We start from the raw sequence: 17817 nt of genomic DNA on the forward strand, positions 1-17817 counted from the left end.
GAACAGTATGTTGTGTCATAGTATCAGCCTCAAGTTGGATAGTATTTGTTTTGTTGTTTTTGTTTACGTATTGCTTGCCTTGAACTTACCTCCGTTTGTTTTGTCTTCAGTTACTCACCCGGATCATTCACCCCATTCCCGCCTGGTCGACGGAGGATTCCGCTACTCCATTGGATTCACCTATTTACTCCCATCCACTCACCTCCGCTGCCCGCTACGCCACCTGGATATATCTACTCATTCACATTCACTTGTAAATAAATACTCACCTTCTTTCTACGCTCCTTGTCCTGGGGCCTGTTGCACAAAACTAGGATAAGGGATTAAGCCAGGATATCTTGGTGATCCTGGCTCAATTGATCCGTAATCCGGTTGCACTAAAGATGGATAGGGGGCAGGAGGATATGTTATGGTATAAATTACCATGGAGATTTATTCTGTGGAGCTAGCCTGCTCCAGACCAGGCTAAATTCCAGGATCTATTTAATCTCATCCCTAATGTCAGTCAGCAGTCACCACAAATGGAAACCAATAGTTATTTCACTGCTCACTATACATTGTTATCACATATAACTAGACCCACTGTCATTATTTAAACGTTTGTGATCATTAATTTCAATGATTTTGGATAAAAAATAATTTTTAGATGATGTTGCTATCATTAGATAATTTACAGTTTCCCATAGACTATAAGGCTATATATAAAATGATAGAATATTAGGGCCACAGAGGGGAAAAAAGTCATAATATTGTAACCAGTTGTTTTAAAGGAGGACAGTTGTTAAAATGACAGATGTGGGGCATTTCGTGAAATTGTACTTCAGTATGGTTTCATAAACAAAGACATGCTGATGTGCCAGAATATTAAGTATCACATTGTCATAAGTATCAAAACTGTAAAAACAATATGTAGCTTTTCTGCAGAAAGAACCAGCCTCATAAATTTATGACTTTATCCTTTTTCTTCAGTGTGGCCCTAGTACTCTGTCATATAAACAAATACACATTCCATTTGAATATAAAAACACAATGTGTAACATTATGTTCCTTTATTGAATAAGGACAAAACAAAGCAGGTAAACCATCAGCTCCTTTCGAAACTGAAGTCACAGTGACTCTACAAGATGGAAAGCACAGAATCCAAGCATATTATACAAAATGATACATACACATTCAAAGGTCTGTATATAACACACCCTGCATGTCTGCACACTAAAATAAATGCAGGACAAATCCATACACATCAACTGAACAGACAAATGAATGGATGCAGTAGCCTCCCTGCAGCCTTGTATTACACACAGTATACCGCACAAACATCATAAGAGGCCAAATTCGTAAAAGAACGAACCCAAAAAAAAACAAATTCCTCTGCCACCGCAGGACATATTTAACCAAAATTGAAAGCACACATACTAACAAATAATTCAACACATATTGGTCCCTCAGCAGCCGACCACTGTCGTCATCAGGGAAGATTGCCGGATTGTCCCAGTCCATGGCTGGTGGCACTCTGGTGGCCCTCTCCTTCCTCAGGCAGGCCACATTGTGGAGGACAGCACAAGCCACAGTAATATCACATGCCCTAACAGGGCTGACCCTTAATTTGTGAAGGCAGTGAAAGCGTGCCTTCAGGAGGCCAAAGGTCATTTCAACTCTGGCCCTGGTCCTGGCATGGGCATGGTTGTAGGCCTGCTGTGCTTCCTGGGGGTCTGTGAAAGGTGTCAGGAGAAAAGGCTGGCAGCCATACCCCCTGTCTCCCAGCAACACACCAGAGAATTCACCTGTCAACACAAAATCTCATCATTACTACCTCATAAACACAGTGATATTCTTGACACAGCCATGATGGTTATAAATAGGGGTTGTGTGGCTTACCTTGTGATAGGCACTGAGAGATTTCAGAGGCCCGAAAGATTCTGGAGTCATGGACTGAGCCAGGCCATTTTGCCACAACATTGCTGATCACACAGTCAGCATTGCAGACCATCTGAAATCATAAGATGAGGAATATTACACCAATCAATGCACATCACTGGCAATGCAGAGTGTTCGTCAATGGACAATATCAAAAAGTTATGTTCACCTGAACATTAATGCTGTGAAAGGATTTCCTATTCACAAAATCGGCCTCATGGGCACCTGAGGGGGCTTTTATCCTTATGTGTGTGCAGTCCACTGCACCAATGACATTGGGGAAACCTGTCACACAAAGTAATGAGTATCCTACTATGTGTTAACAGTTGTCCTGTAATTTGTAGATCCTCTTACCTGCAATCCTATAGAACTCCTCTTTGATGTCACAGAGTCTTCTGTGGCCAGGGAAGGAGATGAAGACATCTGCTAATGCTTTGATAGCCAGACACACACTCCTTATTGTGCGGCAAATTGTGGCCTTGTTCAGCTGTTCTGCATCCCCCACTGAGTACAGGAAGGCTCCACTAGCAAAAAAGCGCAAGGCCACACAAACCATTTGCTCCACACTCAGTGCATGGCTCTGTGCAGTGTGGTGCTTAATCCTGGGACCCAGTAGTCTGCATAGATACCTGATGCCATCTGCAGAAAACCTGTATCTTTCATATAGATGGTCATCAGGGAAGGCCAGTGGGTCCAACCGGTCCCTGAAGACCCTTTCTCGCCTGAAGGCTCTCCTCAGCACAAGTGCTTCTTCATCCACCACATCTCGCACGAATGGGCATGCCATTGTCAGAGCAGAAAGGAACACACAATTTTGGGCCTTCATATAGGCTAGTGGCCACACCTGGTGCTGGGGGGGTGGGCAAAAGAGGGCGATGCCTTATAACGATGACTTGGTTGTACTGATTGCTGGGAAAATTAAAAAAAACTTAGAAAGATGCCACCGTCCTGTGTGCTCACAATAAGAGCTCATATGTCATGGCTCACTTGACTTTACGAGAATATACCTAATTTTTATTTTGAGCTGTGTCATCTTCTTGGAGCTGGGGGAGGAAAGAAAAATAATGATTAATACATTTGTGTTACAGTTAGCATACAGTGTACATTGAAGGCATATCTCACCTCCCTCTCAAGTTTTTTTATTTCAAGGTCCAGTTTCCTAATTGTCCTCTTTTTTATTTCGGACTCCAGTGCAAGATTTTCCATCTTTTTCTTCTTGTACTGAATGTCTATGTCTGCCAGTTCTATTTGGCGCCGGAGGTGGTTGCCATACAACTTTCTGATAGCTTGTGAGCTCTGTGAACACAATACAATTAGCGCAGCTGGAATTTGGCAGGATGTGGTGTCCTTTTATTAATACGCACTATGTTGCCAGGCTGGTTTTCCCACTGTATAGCATCTGGGTCCTGTAAAAGAAATTAGATTTTTTGATTTTGATGAGTACTCCTCACCATTGTAGAGTAAATAGTACTTTCACAGTCTTAAAACCTGTTATGGCTGCACGCTGAATATTGAAAAAACTGGAAAATGTGTGCACATTTTCAAACGGCCTCCTAAGAAACTTTTTATTTTCCAATATGCATATATTTACTACTGTTGGATAGATAACAGTCTGTAGTTTCTAAAAAGGTTTGAATTGTTTCTCTAAGTCGAACAGAAATATTTTTACAGCCATTTTCCCAGCCGAATTGAGTTTTCCAAAATGCGATGTGTCTCTTTAAGACCTTCTCTATAAAAGGCCATTTGACTTGGGACGATAGAGACACGTCACAGGCGTTCGTCAGACTGTAATGCGGAAGTGAGAATTGAAAGGAGTCGAATATCTCGTCCCTGGACTGAATAACACAACTTCTTGTGAGACCTGCGCAGTTAAAAAAAAAATCCGGGCGCGAAGGATAATTTGGTCTCGGCTTTTGGAACAAGGTAGATAACGTTGAATATGATGCCTGACTACGATATTATTTGATATATGTCACAAAATCATCCTAAAGTATGTTTTTTCAATATACTTTAATTATATTATTGCAATTTATTCTGGACTTTAGATGTGAAACGACGGAAGAATTTTTTGAAGAAAAGCTTTCTAGCGCAGCAATGCTATCGTGCTAGCTAACCAAAGAGGGAAATAATTCGTTCTGGAACCCAACTAAAGACTCTACTGGACATTGGACCCCGTTACAACATTCTGATGGAGTACCAAGAAAGATAAGACCCAATTTGGGATGCTTTTTCATATATATGTCGAACTGTTGAATGCTAACTCTGCTAACTGTGCTAGGCTAGCGCTTGACTAGAATCAATGCTGCCTTATGCTAGCTTATGATGTTAGCTAATATAACGATATATTGTGTTTTCGCTGTAAAACACTTCAAAAATCGGAAATGTTGGCTTTATTCACACGATATCTGTCTTTCATTAGTTATCCACCATATGTTTTTCTGAAATGTTTTATGAGGTGTAATTAGTAGCAGACGTTGGTGTATGTATTTTCTCTGGCTACTCCCGGCTGGATTCAGACTCAAGCTATGTATTAGCATTTTTGGGTAGCATCAATGTAAAACTGATTTATAGCTAAAATATGCACTTTTTATGAACAAAACATAGATTTATTGTGTAACATGTTATATGACTGTCATCTGAGGTCGTTTTTTCTGGGCTCTTTAGGTTGGTTTTAGTTTATTTCGGTTGGTTGTGCATGCTACTTCAATCATAATTCATACTTCATAATCATAATTCATACGTGTCTGTCCACTTTTGTATTTGGTGGTGAGCTAACATAAATATATGTGGTGTTTTCTCTGTAAAACATTTAAAAAATCGGACATGTTGGCTGGATTGACAAGATGTTTATCTTTCAAATGCTGTATTGGACTTGTTAATGTGTAAAAGTTAAATATTTTTAAAAAATAGATTTTGAATTTCGCGCCCTGCAGGGGTGTCATTTTCGGTCCGAGGTCGGGCTTGCACGCCAAACAGGTTAACATGATACCTCATGCCTTCTGGAATCCAGAGAGATGGTCTCCTCCTCATCATCATCGTCTCCATCATGTGCTGTTGCTGCTGCACTGGGGCCTTCACCCTATCACATTTAATCGGATTCATATTGAAGCTAGTAGACAAGACATGCCAGGCCTACAGTATGCCTTTGATGGAGTACTCACTGGATCAGCATCGTCTGGTGCTTGTGCTGGTGGCTCTAACAGGAACACAGTGCTGCCAGACACTGCAAGGCAATAGGTAAACCAAAGTCAGACAGTCCAAATGGATTCAATATGAATGTGGTTGCATCCCATGTAGAGATGGAAGGACATACCTTGAATGAAGCAGGTGGCATCTTGGGAGGAACCTATGCTCGTCTCTTTCCCCCCAGGGATCCCCTCTAAGACGGGCCTGCCTTTATTTAGCTCCAAGGCCATGTCCTCTGCTGGGGTAAGGTCAGCCTTTGGTGACCCACCACCCGTGCCTTGTCTGTGGGTATTCTTTTTCACTGCTAAAACAGTACAGACAATGTGTGAGCAGGCACCTTCTGGGTACAATATATGCTTGTGCTTTGTTAAATATTAGTCAGGGACCATACCATTCTGCAGAATGTTCTTGTATTTGATTTTGACCTGCTGCCATGTCCGTTTTGGCCCGTTCATGTTTAATCTACACACACACACACACACATTTAATGGAGTCACACTGCAAAAAATTACTTGGTATTTTTGTCTTGTTTTCAGTAAAAATATCAAAACATTTATCATAGCTTTATACAGTGTGATGGAGTTACTTTACACAATTTCACTCATATCTGCAGTGCATTTCAATTAAAAATTTAACCGTTTCATAATTACAGTACAACTGCATTTTGAGATGTGAATTAAATATTTGAATTGTAATTGTGATGTTTCAGCGGAGCGGTGACTGTGTAATTGTGCACTACTTACGCATTCAGGCGGTCTGCAATACTTTGCCACGCTTTTTCTCTTTGCTTTATCACTGTGGCGGTGTTGCCTTTCTTCTTAATTATATCTTTTACCTCCTCGTATGCCTCCATGAGGATTTGTGCTTCCGACCGGGAAAAGTACGCGGCTCTAGTTGCCATGGTAAATCAGTTAATCTGTGATCTGTGGCGGGGTCTATTTGAGTGAGCCGTGAGCGCGCACCTATCCAGGATTGGTTTCACCTGGCTTAATGAATCCGTGTCTGCTCATCCTGGCTTGGTCTTTGTGCAACCAATTAAGCCTGGACGCACATGTTTTGGCTTCATTGAGCTCAGCTGAGTCATTTATCCCGGATGTCTTAATTCTACTTTTGTGCAACAGGCCCCTGGTCTGCTTCTGGGTTCGATTTTGAAAGAACGTGACAAACACACAAATTATTGTATTTTTCTTGTCTATATTGAATACATCCTTTAAAAATTCACAGTGTAGGTTGGAAAAAGTAAGTAAACCCATAGGCTAATGACTTCTCCAAAAGATCATTGGAGTCAGGAGTCAGCTAACCTGGAGTCCAATCAATGAGACGAAGTTGGAGATGTTGGTTAGAGCTGCCCTGCAATATAAAAAACACTCACAAAATGTGAGTTCGCTATTCACATGAAGCATTGCCTGATGTGAACCATGCCGCAAACCAAAGAGATCTCAGAAGACCTAAGATTAAGAATTGTTGACTTACATTTGTACTCTTCCCAGCTTTATGCATCTCTAAAAGCCTTGATGTTCATCAGTCCACGGTAAGACAAATTGTCTATAAATTGAAAAAGTTCAGCACTGTTGCTACTCTCCCTAGGAGTGGTCATCCTGCAAAGATGACTGCAAGAGCACAGCGCAGAATGCTCAATGAGGTTAAGAAGAATCCTAGAGTGGCATCTAAAGACTTACAGAAATCTCTGGAACATGCTAACATCTCTGTTGACGAGTCTACGATACGTAAAACACTAAACAAGAATGGTGTTCATGGGAGGACACCACGGAAGAAGTCACTGCTGTCCAAAAAAAAACATTGCTGCACGTCTGAAGTTCGCAAAGAGCACCTGGATGTCCCCAGCGCTACTGGCAAAGTATTCTGTGGACAGATGAAACTGAAGTTGAGTTGTTTGGAATGAACACACAACACTATGTGTGGAGAAAAAAGGGCACAGCACACCAACATCAAAACCTCATCCCAACTGTAAAGTATGATGGAGGGAGCATCATGGTTTGGGCTGCTTTGCTGCGTCAGGGCCTGGACAACTTGCTATCATCAATGGAAAAATGAATTCCCATGTTTATCAAGACATTTTGCAGGAGAATGTAAGGCTATCTGTCCAACAATTGAAGCTCAATTGAAGCTCAACAGTTGGGTGATGCAACAGGACAATGACCCAAAACACAGTAGTAAATCAACAACAGAATGGCTTCAACAGAAGAAAATACGTCTTCTGGAGTGGCCCAGTCAGAGTCCTGACCTCAACCCGATATAGATGCTGTGGCATGACCTCGAGAGCGGTTCACTCCAGACATCCCAAGAATATTGCTGAACTGAAAGAGTTTTGTAAACAGGAATGGTCCAAAATTCCTCCTGACTGTTGTGCAGGTCTGATCCGCAAATACAGGAAAAGTAATTCCTAAGGGTAAACATACTTTTTCTTGCCACTGTATATGTAGTAGAAATTGATGGGTTAGAAGAATCCTACATAACCAACCCAGAAAGTAAAATGTAACATCCATATATGGCCAGCTGTGTAAACTTTAACAACGATTTATCCTGAAATAGCAGTGACTCGCTCAATACGGAAGTGATCCGATGAAGCAGACGCGAGGCTACAAGACTGTTTTGCGGAACTTATCCCAGGCTGGGATATGTTCCAGGATTCATCCAATAACATTGAGGAGATTACCACATCAATCATGTATCCACATATCCAAACCAATAACCATATCCATGCTGGGCTAAAGTCTAAAGCTACAAGGAATTGGACACGGACATGGACGCATACAAGAAGGCCTGCTGAGACCTCTGATGAGACATCAAACATGCAAAAGGGTAATATAGGAAGAATGTGGAATCCTGTTACACAGGCTCCGACAGTTGTCGTATGTGGCAGGGCTTGCAGACGATAACGGATTAAAAAGGGAAACCCAGCCATGAGCTGCCCAGCGATGGAGAACTCCCGAACCAGCCTTTTATGCTTGCTTTGAGGAATACAACACTGAGTCGTGCGTGAAAGCCCCTGTTGTTCCAGATGACTGTGTAATCTTGCTCTCCGTGGCCGATGTTAGTAAAACGTTTAAACATGTTAAAGGTCCCGCATAGTCATCTTATTTCCAAAATAGCTCTTGAATGACCAAAACATCACCCATAATATTTTTAAGCTATTAAAATGCTCAGAATGTAGGATATTTTACCTTTTCTCTCATTTCTAACAATCAGAAAGCCTGAAAGAAAATGCTGAGTGGGCGTGGAGCTGTATCTTCACTGATACACTTCTTCACACGATTTTGTGAAGCCTGATTCACCTTAGAAGCTTAGACGTAAGGAAATGCACATGAAGCATACAATAAGTATATATTTATTAGTTCCTCTGCATTAGCATTATGAATGACAATATGTTGTCACGCCCTGACCTTAGAGAGCCTTATTTCTCTATTTGGTTGGGTCGGGGTGTGATTTGCGTGGGCATTCTAGTTTTCCTATTTCTTTGTTTGGCCTGGTATGGTTCCCAATCAGAGGCAGCTGTCTATCGTTGTCTCTGATTGGGGATCATACTTAGGCAGCCTTTTTCCCCCTTTAGTTTGTGGAATCTTGATTTTGTATAGGTGCTGTGTAGCCTGCAGAACTGTACGTTCGTTTTGTATTTTGTTGTTTTTCGGTGTTCATTTCAAATAAAATAAGATGTTCGCCTACTGCACCTTGGTCTAATTCATCCAACGAATGTAACATATGTTCAGAATTGTATGTATTATTTCATCAGTTACAATAGGCCAACATAGCCAAAATATTGATCAACATGAGAAATAAAGGTGATAAATAATTGTGAGATCATTTGATACAAGAAAATAGAGCCATAAGCCTAATATAGGGCCCCGGCCAGCCTACAGTCTGCAGGACCCATTGATTCTTACATATTGTAACACGTAACTCACCTCCAAATGCAAAAAAAAAAAGTAACAAAATGTCATATCACGTAAAAGAGAATTACTTAGGCTTTAGGAAATGCAACCAACTATAGAAATTGATGGTGAGGCGAGCGGGAGAGGAGGGGGACGCATGTACCCTGCTTCAATCAAGCAGGCTTCAGTCACACACTTGGGTTCAGTCACCCCCTAGATTGAAGTGGGAGACAAATCCAGCTATGGCCTTCTCCTTGTCAGGCCTCTCACACTGGGCAGACAGGGGATGGACAGCTTGCACAGCTTCCCCACATACGGTGCTGGATCAAGGGTGACCTTGTTAAAGAGAAGATCCAGGAGCCTGCCTACATAGCCTTTAGTGTTTTTGGAAAAGGTAATGTTAATTTAATGGGTAGTGAATTTAATTTGTTGTTCTGAATTATGATGCTATCAATTCATTGATGTTGTGATCTACTCATTCTACGATGTGTTTTTGAAGTACTCAGTTTGAAATATGGTCACACACTTATTTGGTTGAGAAACTTTTCAATGTCTTGTATTTGCGATTTTGTGTGCCTGAAATGCTCAGTTGATGCAGATTTGAAACAATAACTATGACTTTGTAATGGAGATGCTGAGAGTCGAGAAGCAGGTGCAGGTGAAATGTTTAACCTCTTTGGGCTGCAGGGGCAGTATTGAGTAGCCTGGATAAAAGGTGCCCATTTCAAACGGCCATTTCTTGCTCGTACAATATGCATATTATTATTACTATTGGATAGAAAACACTCTCTAGTTTCTAAACCCGTTTGAATTATATCTGTGAGTAAAACAGAACTCATTTTGCAGCAAACTTCCTGACAGGAAGTGGAAAATCTGTTCTAGGGCCTGCCTATAAAATCTGTTCTAGGGCCTGCCTATAAATGTCCTTGATATTTATTAGTATACATGCACTTCATACGTCTTCCACTAAATGTCGACAGGCAGTGAGAGAAGAAATGGAGTGTATAACTTGATCTGGGGTCGAATAAAAGCTCTTGGTATGACGTGTCACCAGTTTCCTGTTTTCTGGAGCGCGCGAGAAGGGACCTGGTATTGCCTTCTGAAAAGCTGTCGTTATAGACAACTAATATCTCCGGCTTTGATTTTATTTGATACATGTGACAATATCATCGTAAAGTATGTTTTTTCAATATAGTTTTATTAGATTATTGAAATTTTTTCGGGACGTTAGGCGTGTTGCTTTGTCTGCGTTTGTTCAGGAAGGAGAGCTTCGCGCCACTTTGCTAGCTTTCCGTGCTAATTGACTGGAGAAGAGGACATTCTAAATCCAAACAACGATTGTTCTGGACAAAGGACCCCTTGTACAACATTCTGATGGAAGATCATCAAAAGTAGGACCCATTTTATGATGCTATTTCATATATCTGTCGAACATGTTGTACTAGTAGTTTGGATGTCGTAATGAAGTTATTTTTAGAATTCTAACACGGCGATTGCATTAACCTTTCACGAGTATCTACCCCGGGTCCGGGTGCATCCCCCCCCCCCCCCCCCCCCCCACACACTGAGTAGCATCGCTAGCATAGCGTCACAATTAAATAGTAGCATCTAAATATCATTAAATCACAAGTCCAAGACACCTAATTAAAGACACAGATCTTGTGAATAAAGCCACCATTTCAGATTTTTAAAATGTTTTACAGGGAAGACAAAATATGTAAATCTATTAGCTAACCACGTTAGCAAAAGACACCACTTTTCTAACTCCATCAGTTTCTTACTCCATCAGGTGCTATCACCAATTCGGCTAAACTAAGATATTGATAGCCACTAACCAAGAAAAAACCTCATCAGATGACAGTCTGATAACATATTTATGGTATAGGATAGGTTTTGTTAGAAAAATGTGCATATTTCAGGTAGATATCATAGTTTACAATTGCACCCACCGTCACAAATGGACTAGAATAAATACATAGAGCAACGTGTTTACCTAATTACTAATCATCAAACATTTCGTAAAAATACACAGCATACACTAATCGAAAGACACAGATCCTGTTAATACATACAATATTTCAGATTTTCTAAGTGTCTTACAGCGAAAACACAATAAATCGTTATATTAGCATAGCACATGTGCAAACATTACCCCAGCATTGATTCTAGCCAAAGAGAGCGATAACGTAAACATCGACAAAATATATTAATTTTTTCACTAACCTTCTCAGAATTCTTCCGATGACACTCCTGTAACATCATATTACAACATACATATACAGTTTGTTCGAAAATGTGCATATTTAGCCACCAAAATCATGGTTAGACAATGACAAAAGTTGCCCAGCTGGTCAGACAATGTCGTGCGCCATATTAGACAGTGATCTAGTCGTATACATAAATACTCATAAACGTGACTAAAAAATATAGGGTGGACAGCAATTGATAGACAATTTAATTCTTAATACAATCGTTGATTTACATTTTTTAAATTATCCTTACTTTTCAATACAGTTTGCGCCAAGCGAAGCTACGTCTAACAAGATGGCGTCATAAGCGATTAACATTTTTCGACAGAAACACGATTTATCATAATAAATTGTTCCTACTTTGAGCTGTTCTTCCATCAGAATCTTGGGCAAAGAATCCTTTCTTGGGTCTAATCGTCTTTTGGTCGAAAGCTGTCCTCTTGCCATGTGGAAATGCCAACTGCGTTCGGCATGAACTGGAAACCTGCCCGGTGTTTCAAAGTGTCTCAGAAATAAATGTCCCAAAATGCGCACTAAACGGATATAAATTGCTATAAAACGGTTTAAATTAACTACCTTTGATGTTTTTAACCTGTCTAGGATCAGCGTGGCGCTAGCGGCACCCCCCCCCCCCCCACTGAAAAACCAGTGCCGCGAAATTCAAAAAATATATATTTTTTTAAATATTTAACTTTCACACATTAAAGTCCAATACAGCTAATGAAAGACACAGATCTTGTGAATCCAGTCAACATGTCCGATTTTTAAAATGTTTTACAGGGAAGACACAATATGTAAAGATGTACATCTATTACCTAAAAATACATTAGCATAATCCACCATCTTTTATTTGTCCACCAACACCAGTAGCCATCACCAATTCGGCTAAACTAAGATATTTATAGCCCCTAACCAACAAAAAAACTCATTAGATGACAGTCTGATAACATATTTATGGTATGGGATAGGTTTTGTTAGAAAAAAGTGCATATTTCAGGTAGATGGCATAGGTTACAATTGCACCCACCGTCACAAATGGAATAGAAAAACTACTTAGAGCAACGTGTTTACCTACTTACTAATCATCAAACATTTCGTAAAAATACACAGCATACACGAATCGAAAGACACAGATCCTGTGAATACAGACAATATTTCAGATTTTCTAAGTGTCTTACAGCGAAAACACAATAAATCGTTATATTAGCATAGCACATACCACATAGCAGCCCAGCATTGATTCTAGCCAAAGTGAGCGATAAAAGTCAACATCGCCAAAAGATATTAATTTTTTCACTAACCTTCTCAGAATTCTTCAGATGACACTCCTGTAACATCATATTACACAATGCATATAGAGTTTGATCGAAAACGTTTATATTTAGCCACCAAAATCATGGTTAGACAATGTGAAATGTAACTCAGCTGGTCATAATATGTCCTTGCGCCACTTAGACAGTGATCTACTCTTATACATAAATACTCATAAACGTGACTAAAAAATATAGGGTGGACAGGGATTGATAGACAATTTAATTCTTAATACAATTGCGGAATAACATTTTTTAATTTATCCTTACTTTTCAATACAATTTGCGCCTAGCGAAGCTACGTCATAAAACATGGCGTCCTAAGCCACTAAAATGTTTCGACAGAAACACGATTTATCATAATAAAAATGTCCTACCTTGAGCTGTTCTTCCATCAGTATCTTGGGCAAAGGATCCTTTCTTGGGAGAAATCGTCTTTTGGTGGAAAGCTGTCCTCTTGCCATGTCGAAATGCCAACTGCGTTCGGGATGAACTGAAAAGCGTGCCCAACTATTCACATCGTTTCAAAAAGAAATGTCCCAAAATCGCACTAAACGGATATAAATTGCTATAAAACGCTTTAAATTAACTACCTTATGATGTTTTTAACTCCTATAACGAGTGAAAAGATGACCGGAGAAATATAACAGGCTAAACTAACGCTTGGAACAGGTGCGCGCCGGTGTCCTCTAGGCTCATGACGCAGCTCCAAAAGAATGACTAGCTTCAGGGTTTTTTCATTTGTAGGGCCTGTGAACGCGCAATCGACCCCATTGGAATCGTCATCACGTAAAGGCATCCAGGGGAAGACGTAAGAAGTGTCCGTATAGTCATAGCAAAATCAGTGCCCTTTTAACTGACTTCAGAACAGTGGCCAACATTTCTGAAATCTGAATCCATGTCAGGGAAATTGCTGTAGAATGGGCTCTGTTCCACTTAGAGACAAAATTTCAACTCCTATAGAAACTATAGACTGTTTTCTATCCAATAATAATAATAATATGCATATTGTACGATCAAGGATTTTGTGGGAAGCCGTTTCAAAAATTACCAAATTAGCATAAATAGTCTAAACAGCGCCCCCATCCCCAACAGGTTAACTCCTATAACGAGTAAAAACATGACCTGAGAAATATTACTGGCTACACTAATGCTTGGAAAAAGAGCAGGTCGGTGTCCACCGTGCGTCCGGCGCATCTGGAAAAGAGTTCCTACCTACAGGTTCTTTTCATTTATAGTGGCTCTGATTGCGCAATCGATACCATTCAAAGCGTCATCACGTAAAGGCATCCAGGGGAAGACGTAAGCAGTGTCCGTATCCTGATAGCGTTCACAGTGGCCTTTAAACTGACTCCAGATCAGGGGCCAAAATGTGTGAAATCTGACTCCATGTCAGGGAAATTGCTGTAGAATGAGTTCTGTTCCACTCAGAGACAAAATTCCAACGCCTATAGAAACTAGAGACTGTTTTCTATCCAATAATAGTAATAATATGCATATTGTACGATAAAGAATTTAGTAGGAAGCCGTTTAATCTGTAATGCAATTATGCTAATGAGAAAACAGCACCCCCTGTAGTCGCAAGAAGTTAAGAACTAGTGTATCTATCATTTCCTATACAACATGTATTTTTTAGTTATGTTTATGAATAGTTATTTGGTCAGAATATGTGAGTGTCAGAAAAATATCCGGACGTTGTGGGAAAAAGTAGCTACGTTAGCACAATGTATAACCACTGATTTCAGCTCTAAATATGCACATTTTCGAACAAAACATAAGTGTATGTATAACCTGATGTTATAGGACTGTCATCTGATGAAGCTTATCAAGGTTAGTCAAAAATTATATATCTTTTGCTGGTTTGTTACGATCGCTAACTTTTGCTGCTGGGGAATGGCTTGTGTTTCTGGCTATTGTGGTAAGCTAATATAATGCTATATTGTGTTTTCGCTGTAAAACACTTAAGAAATCGGAAATATCGGCTGGAATCACAAGATGCCTGTCTTTCATTTGCTGTAAACCATGTATTTTTTAGAAATGTTTTATGATGAGTATTTAGGTATTTGACGTTGGTGTCTGTAATTACTCTGGCTGCTTCGGTGCTATTTCTGACGGTAGCTGTGATGGTAGCTGCAATGTAAAACTGATTTATAGCTCAAATATGCACATTTTTCGAACAAAACATAGATTTATTGAATAACATGTTATAAGACTGTCATCTGATTAAGTTGTTTCTTGGTTAGTTTGGTTGGTTCTTGGTTAGTTAAGTTGGTTTTGTGCATGCTACCTGTGCTGTGGGGTGTCGTGGGGGGCAGCATCAGCTAGGGGACCAGGAACCACCAGCCTGAGAAGGGAGACATGAAAAGAAGGTGAGATACGATAGTCACTGGGAAGCTGTAACCTATACGTCATCTCGTGAGAACCTTGAATTGCCCCACAAATCAGGGGCTCAGCTTCTTTCAGCGCAGGCAGAGTTGGAGGTTTCTGGTAGAGAGCCAGACACGATACCCAGGGTGGAACACTGGGGTCGCACTGCGGTAGCGGTCTGCCTGCTCCTTTTGACGATGGACAGCGCGCTGGAGTTTCACGTGAGCATCGGACCACACTTCTTCTGCGAGCCTGAACCACTCATCACCTGCAGGAGCTTTGTTCTGGCCCGGGGTCCACGGAGCCAGGGCCGGCTGAAAACCCAGAACACACTGGAAGCGGGTCAACCCAGTTTAGGAGTGATGTAGCGAGCTCTGGGCGTATTCCGCCCATGGAAGGAATCGAGCCCACTCTCCCTGCCTGTCCTGACAGTGACTCATCAGGAACCTCCCCGCTCCTGGTTCATCCTCTCCACCTGCCCGTTGGACTGAGGCCTATACCCGGAAGTGAGGGGGACCGTGACCCCAAGCTTCTCCATAAAGGCTCTCCATACCCCTGATGTGAATTGGGAGCTACGGTCGGAGACGATGTCCTCCGGAAAGCCATAATGCCAGAAGACCTCCTGGAATAGTGACTCAATGACCTGTAGACCAGATAGAGGGATTAAACGACAGGATTTTGAAAATCTATCCACCACCACCAAAATGGTGGTGAAACCATCAGAGGGGAGATCCGTAACAAAGTCAATGGATAGATGGGACCAGGGACGCTGAGGCACGGGAAGGAGTTTCCCTGCTGGAGCGTTCCGGGGGGATTTGGTTTGGGCACATACGGAACAGGAGTTGACGTAGCGTGTGATGTCCTGCGCCAAGTTGGGCCACCAGTACTTCTCAGAGATGGATTGGGTAGTGCGAGAAATACCTGGATCCAGCTACGACAAATGTGTGCCCAGGTCAGCAGCCGATCCCTTATCTCTGTGGGAACGTAGATGCGCTTGGGAGGACAGTTAGTGGGTGCGGGCTCCCTCCAGAGCCTGGTGAATATCCACATCTACGTCCCAGAACACAGGAGCTACGACTCGAGAGGATGGAATTATGGGCATTATAGGACAGGACCCTCTCCCGAATCGTAGAGACGGGATAGGGCATCGACCTTGGTGTTTTTTAAAGAAAATGGCCCACCTTGCTTGGTGCGGATTCAGCCTCCTCGCTGTCCGTATGTACTCTAGGTTCCGAGGGTCGGTGATGATGACACATGGTTCCTTGGCGCATTCCAGCCAGTGTCTCCAGTCCTCTAATGTAAACTTCACCGCCAGGAGATCTCGATCACCGATGTCGTAATTCCTCTCTGCAGGGGACAGTTTCTTAGAGTAATATGCACACGGATACAAATTCTGTGGATTACCCTGTTGTTGAGACAGAACTGCCCCGACTCCCACCTCCACCACAAAGGATATCCTGGGTGTTTGTTTGAGCAATGGGGCGGAGGTGAAACGTCCCTTCAGTAGGTGGAAGGCCTCGTCAACTGCTGGGCTCCAAACCAACCTATGGGTACCACCCTTGAGGTGAAAGAGGCGGCGACGGAGCTGAAGTTCCTGATGAAACGACGGTAGAAGTTGGAAATCCCCAAAAACCATTGTAACCCCTTTATGGTGGTTGGGACTGGCCATGACCTGATTGCATCTACCTTCTTGTCATCCATCCTCACTCCCTGCGGGCTGATTTGGTAGCCTAAGAAGGAGACAGCCTTCTGATCATATTTGCACTTCTCAGCCTTGACAAATAGGAGTTGTTCCAGGACTGCTCGAACGTGAGTGATGGGATCCTCCAGGGTAGCCAAGTAGACCAGGATGTTGTCGATATATACGACCACATGGTGTCCGAGCATGTCCCTTAACATCGCATTAACGAATGCCTGGAACACTGACGGAGCATTGGCTAAGCCAAATGACGTCATCAAGTACTCGTAGTGGTCAGACATCGTGCTAAAGGCGGTATTCCATTCATTCCCTTCCGGATGTGGATGACATTGTATGGTCCTGTTTGGCAAAGTTCTGGGCCCTGCGGAGCTGTCCGATGGCCGCCGGCACCAACGGGAGAGAGTAACGGTGCTTCGTGGTGATTTCATCGAGTTCTCTGTAATCAATACATGGACATAACCCTCCATCCTTCTTAGCCAAGAAGAAGAAACCAGCCGACGCAGGAGAAGTGGATGTGCGGATGAAACCTTGTTGGAGCACCTCTTGGATGTAATCCTCCATGGCCTGGGTCTCAGCCACCGACAGAGGGTAGATGTGTCTGCGCGGAAGCACAACCCTGCCAGCCAGTTGTTGGCACAGTCCCAGTGGCGAGGAGGAGGAAGACAGGTGGCATGGGTCTTGGAGAATACCTCCCACAGGTCCTTGTATAACTCCGAGATGTTGGGCTGAAGGGAAACCACAGAACTCTCAACCAACGTGGAACCACAGGGGATGGGGAAGCAGGTCCTTCAGCATTCGGGTGACCAGTCTATGATGATCTTGTGAACTGGTGATGAAGAGTATGTTCTCCTGATGAATGGACTCCACGGTGAGGGTGAGTGGTTGGGTGATGTGTGTGATGGTTCCAGATCCTAGTGGCCGATTATCGAGGGCTTGAACCATGAAAGGAGAGGAGCGGTATGAGAGGATATTAAGAGAGGAAGCAAGGGTCTGGTAAATAAAGTTCCCGTGTCACCGGAATCCACTAACGCTGTAGACACAGTACATGAGGGACAGTCAACTAGTGTGATGGACACCAAAAAGAGTTCAGCAGAAAGTGATGAAGATGAAATACTCACTCCGGCACCAGGAGGTGGAAGATCACATGACCATCCCTCTGCTCTTGTGGATCCCGGATTAGGCAGTGCCAGACACCGCTG

The 17817-nt window shown here is 42.2% G+C and overlaps 1 protein-coding gene across 1 annotated transcript; it reads right to left on the reverse strand.

Moving 5' to 3' along the window:
* Positions 1–1011: 1011 nt before the first annotated feature.
* LOC129836083 (putative nuclease HARBI1) lies at positions 1012–3372 on the reverse strand. Its single transcript, XM_055901854.1, has 3 exons — positions 2272–3372; positions 1879–1990; positions 1012–1784 (listed from the first exon to the last, which is right to left on the reverse strand). The coding sequence occupies exons 1-3, from the start codon at positions 2338–2340 to the stop codon at positions 1213–1215; spliced, it is 753 nt and encodes a 250-aa protein (XP_055757829.1). The 5' UTR covers positions 2341–3372; the 3' UTR covers positions 1012–1212.
* Positions 3373–17817: the final 14445 nt, after the last annotated feature.

The sequence above is a fragment of the Salvelinus fontinalis genome, chromosome 37, assembly GCF_029448725.1.
Source record: "Salvelinus fontinalis isolate EN_2023a chromosome 37, ASM2944872v1, whole genome shotgun sequence".
In the NCBI taxonomy this organism is placed as follows: Eukaryota; Metazoa; Chordata; class Actinopteri; order Salmoniformes; family Salmonidae; genus Salvelinus; species Salvelinus fontinalis.

What these genes read in the sequence shown, in the direction of transcription:
- LOC129836083 (XM_055901854.1), bottom strand. Translation starts at nt 2,340, where the DNA reads ATGTCTTCATCTCCTTCCCTGGCCACAGAAGACTCTGTGACATCAAAG. An exon ending in GGAGTTCTATAGGATTGCAG is followed by an intron (nt 1,991 to 2,271) that starts GTAAGAGGATCT and finishes TTATGATTTCAG; the next exon opens with ATGGTCTGCAATGCTGACTG. An exon ending in CTCTCAGTGCCTATCACAAG is followed by an intron (nt 1,785 to 1,878) that starts GTAAGCCACACA and finishes TTGTGTTGACAG; the next exon opens with GTGAATTCTCTGGTGTGTTG.